Consider the following 5,000-nt stretch of genomic DNA (forward strand, 5'->3'; position numbering starts at 1 on the left):
TGTGTCCTGGACTAAGGCCCACCGGAAGCCGTAGGCCCCGGCTCCTCCATTGCAAAGTGATCCTTCTCGACGAGCATGAATTATTACAGGACGTATTGGTGAATATACAAATTAAATTATTTATCCAATTAATCATCAAATTAATATGCAATCAATGTACAGTCTCCGTAAAGGTGAAAAAAAAAAAAAAAAAAAAAAAAAAACAGAAAAAAGGAAAAAGATTTCTAATTCGATTTAAACGATTTTTTATTTGTATAAATAATTTTCTTTCTTTTTCCTTTCCTTTTTTCTTTCTTTTTTTTTTCTTTTTCTTTTTTTTTTTTTTTTCCTTTTTTAAACGAGCAAACGAGAACGTAGCTGGGCCAAAATTTCTTAGACGATTGAAAAGAAAAAAAGAAAAAAGAAAACAAAAATAAATCAATTATTCCTTCAAGCTTAATCTTTCAAGCGTCGTACCATTTTCAGGTCATTAAACGTAAAAGGTACTACGAACGTTTCTTTGTTTTTTTTTTTCTCTTTTTCTTTTTTTTTTTTTTTTTTTTTTTGCGCGAAACAATTTAAGTAACAATTATCGCGAAATTGTCCAAATTGATTTTTAATTATCACCTTGAAACTTTTGACCCGTTTAAGGACATTTTCAAACTTCATCCTGTATATTACGATAATACGTATATACATAATATACGTATACGTATAGTATAATACGTATATATATATATATATATATGTATATATATATGGAGAAGCGGAATACGGATTATAGTTTCGTGAAGACAAATCGAGTTATCGACAAATCGATTGAACGATTTATACGAAATTGATCGTTAGCTCGGTATCGCTTTACGATCAATTTACGAGAACTCTCTCTCTCGACTGCGATCATCGACGACGATCATATACTATCGTATAATACCTCTCTCTTTCTCTCTCTCTCTCTATATATATATATCTTTATCTTTCTCTCTATCTGTCTCTATCTCTTTTCGAACGAGCTTATATACGTGATATCGTCGCGGAAAATGTACGTTTTAATCGTTCGATATGCGCTCGTGTAAAAGTAAAGCGATATCATGGAATGCAATGAAGTGTTGATTATGTACGTTCTACATAATATGTGTATCTATTACATACATATATATATATATATATGTGTGTGTATGGTAAGGTGTAGGTGTAAACCAATGAGTATCGAGTTTCCATATTTTCCAACGTTTCTAACACATTATTTATAACTTCCATAGAAACTCTTCAACGATTATATTATCTACCTTATTCAATTCGATAATTACGTTCACATCGATCATTATTTATTTAATTATTTAAACGATAACTTTGCAAATTTTGGATTTATAAAATATATATATATATATATATTGTGTGTTCGTTTAAGATTTCGTGAAAACTATTGCATTGAAAACGAACAATAGGTTTCTTCGTTTTTTTTTTCTGATTTTACTATTCTTTTTTTTTTTTTTTGAGTCCTGACACACATTAATCGTTGACTTTTTTATTTTCTTTTTTTCTTTTTTTTTTTTTTTATTTTCTTTTATCTATCCATTTATTTTTTTTTCTTTTTATTCTCTTTTTATAACGTGATTATTAGCAAGCTATTTTCGACAAGATCGTGCAAATTTCATTTCGTTCATTAGCTTGTCGATTATTTGATAATAATGAAGAAGAAAGAAGAAAAAAAAAAAAAAAAAGAAAAAACTTGGGAATGAAAGGAAGGTGAGGGTGGGATAGTTTGTCACTTTTAATACGAATTTTTACAATGAAAAATTAATAATACGATTTAGTATATACAGGGTGGATTCATTCAAAAATCGTATAAATATTTTATAAAGTAATTGATACAAAAAAAAAAAATAAAATTAAACAGATACTTTTTTTCTTCCTTTTCTTTCTTTCTTTTTTTTCTTCCCCTCACTCTCGCCCATAAATTCAAAAAAATATCAAACGATAAATATTTCAAAGTTAATCTCTATGTATGTCTATGAACTATTAGTGTATACTCCTTAAAACATTTATTGATCTATTCGATATATAATAACTGTCGGTGCTCGGTTCAATTTCGTGCAAAAGGCCGTCAAGTTATGGGCACCCTGTTAATTGCCATTGGGCCCTAAGGGTCCCCGACGTATACGAGAATGTACTCCGTCGTCCTATAGTTCATTCTCTGTCCGGATGTATTCCTTTCGTTCCTTGTTCTCTTCTTTCTTCTTCTTCCATTCTATCGTTCTTCCTTTATGTAAAATTTCTTTCTTTTAAAATATATTACATAAAAGATTAAAAATACGTAAAAATACGTTTATGATAATATACATTTTTTAATAATAATATCAACAACAACAATAATAATAATAATAATAATAATAATAATAATAAGAATAAGAATAACAGTAATAATTTGATTTAATTTATTATGTTATATATTTATGTTATTAATTTTAAATCGTTTTATAAATATTATTACAAATTCAACATATATTTAAAGAATCATTTCGAAAAATGCCTACTGCCAAATGTTGAAATTTTTGATAATTTTTAAATAAAGAATAACTTGAATTTACATATCTTTGAGAAAATTACAATAAAAGAAAGAAAGAAAGAAAAAGAATAAATAAATAAAAAGAAAAATGAATGACAATCTTTAGAAAAAAATAAATTAGACAGACTTCATTTTATTTATACTAAATAATAAATTTTCAAATTTTTCATAAAGAAAATTCAAATCTCACACAGAAAACAGATATATATATCATACAATAAATAAAAGGGCTATACACCCATGTCCGTAAGTACATAAATAAAATACATAAGGGTGTAAGTAATTTACATTTAGTGCTAGTAGAATTTTTCCTTTGGATTTACAAAAATTGATATTTTTTTCTTTCATATTTTTTTTTTTTTTTTTTTTTTTTTTTTTTTTTTTTTTTTAATGTTGAATAATTTCAAAAGGAGAGGAGCAAGGATGGTCGGTGCTTTAAAATCTTGCCGACCACCACGAACCTAAGGAAAATCGTAAATTACCGATCATGATTGCACCCCCTCCCCCTCCCCCCCACACCCTAATGGATGCCCTACTGCCGGTTAAAATCGCTTTTGCTTCGTAATTCAGAGAAGATACGGGAGGGGAGAATCTTGAGATTCTTTGCTATCTCCCTCCCTCCCTCTCTCTTTCTCTTTCTTTTTCTCTCATGTTTCTCACTCTCGAAGGATTCGAAAAGATCTCGAGTATCGATCGAGAGACTCGTTCGTGTTCGGTGGCAAATTAACAGGCATTTGACGCGTGGGAGAAGGAGATCCTTTGCCCGATTAGTTCTCCGCGTATGGTTTATGACTTAACGACGTAATGAGAGGTGGGCTTTAATTGCCGCAAAGTACACGCTTATAACCGAGCCTTGGACCCCTATGTATATATATATATATATATATATATATATATATATATATATATCTTATATATATACCACCAGGGGTGGGCGGGCTGAGGGCTAAGGATGCTGGAGGGGGAGGGTTCGAAGAGGGATACGCGCGGTGGGATTTTCTCTCTCTCTCTCTCTCTCTCTCTCTCTCTCTCTCTCTTTCTTAAGCTTTGTAACGTTAAACCTTTCATATCATACTTCGTGGCACCCTCTGTGCTTGTTTTTTTTTTTTTCTTTTCTTTTTTTTCTTTCCTTCTTTTTACGCTCTCCTTTCAAAAGTACGGAAAAAAAAAAAAAAAAAAAAAAAAAAAAAAAAAAAGAAAGAAAGAAAAAGGACAATACAAAAGAAAAAAAATTCAATTTGAAAAGGATTTACATGATCGAAGAAACAAATAAAATTGAAATTGACGACGTTTCCTTTATTCCATATTTTCTTTCCTTTTTGTATTTTACTTCTTCTTCTTCTTCTTCTTCTTCTACTTCTTCTGTTTTTTTTTTTTTTTTTTTTCTTCATTATTGCTTCATTAATTATTTTAAGATATTGTTTTCGACCTGAAATGCAAAATTTCGTGTGCAAATACAAACGCAACGGGGAAAAAAAAAGAAAAGAAAAGAAAAGAAAAGAAAAGAAAAGAAAAAAAATTATGAAAATTATTTAACATTATCATTATCTCTCGCTATCATCTTCTTCTTTTTTTATTATTATTATTATTATTATTATTATTATTATTATTATTATTATTATTATTTCTTTTATAGAATGAAGAGATATATCACAGGATTTATTTAACAATCTCTCTATTGTTTAAGAACAATTTTCTTTTCTATTCGATCATTTCTTCTTCTTTCTCTATCTTCTCTCTCTCTATAAATAGATAATGAAAGTCAATGTGGATCGATTCGCATAGATCGGTATCGGTTAATCTAGAACGTCGAGCAATCACATGATCGTTCACTTCGTTTCACTCTAACGATCTCAAATATCTTTCTCTCTTTCTCTCTCTCTCTCTCTCTCTCTCTCTCTCTCTCTCTCTCTCTCTCTCTCTCTCTCTTTCTCTCTGTCCACTCGTCCGTCATTAGAAGCACGCGACATTTTGCCCCTTCCCCTTTCCCTTTCCTCCTCCCCCCTCTTCGTTCTCTACATTCTTACAGTTCCAACACAGAGACGAAGGCAACTTTTTCTACATCTCTTTTACTCTCTCTCTCTCTTTCTCTTTCTCCTTCTCTCTCTCTGTCTCTGTCTCTCTCTTTCTGTCCCTATGGGATCGGGCCCATTTCCGTTAATGCACCATTGACCAACGAGAACAGTTCTTCTTCTCCGATTGGACGCAAAAAATCTACTCCTCTCAAAAAAAGAGAGCTGCTGCTCTCTTTCACGACGTTCTCTCTTTTACATCCAATTATCGCATTATCTCGTCACTCGTGTTCGACAATGGGAATGAAAATAATAAAATCGAGACGTCCGAAATATCTCCCTTTTTTTTTCCTCTTTTTTTCTTTTCTTTTCTGTTTTTTTTTTATGTTTTTGTTCCCCGTCTATTACTTTTTCTCTCTATTTTCTTCTATCCTTCCTTT

General features: G+C 30.4%; 1 protein-coding gene across 6 annotated transcripts in view; it reads left to right on the forward strand.

Moving 5' to 3' along the window:
• The window catches only part of LOC124955146 (band 4.1-like protein 4), a 56,600-nt gene that overhangs the window by 10,935 nt on the left and 40,665 nt on the right, over positions 1-5,000 (forward strand). For all 6 annotated transcript variants that reach the window (XM_047509124.1, XM_047509118.1, XM_047509120.1 and 3 more), the window contains exon 3: positions 1-98. This exon is cut by the window's left edge and continues 221 nt beyond it. In XM_047509124.1, the coding sequence (XP_047365080.1) occupies positions 1-98 (98 nt within the window). The remainder of the gene's footprint in view (positions 99-5,000) is intronic.

Source organism: Vespa velutina, chromosome 17 (genome assembly GCF_912470025.1).
Source record: "Vespa velutina chromosome 17, iVesVel2.1, whole genome shotgun sequence".
Taxonomy (NCBI): domain Eukaryota; kingdom Metazoa; phylum Arthropoda; class Insecta; order Hymenoptera; family Vespidae; genus Vespa; species Vespa velutina.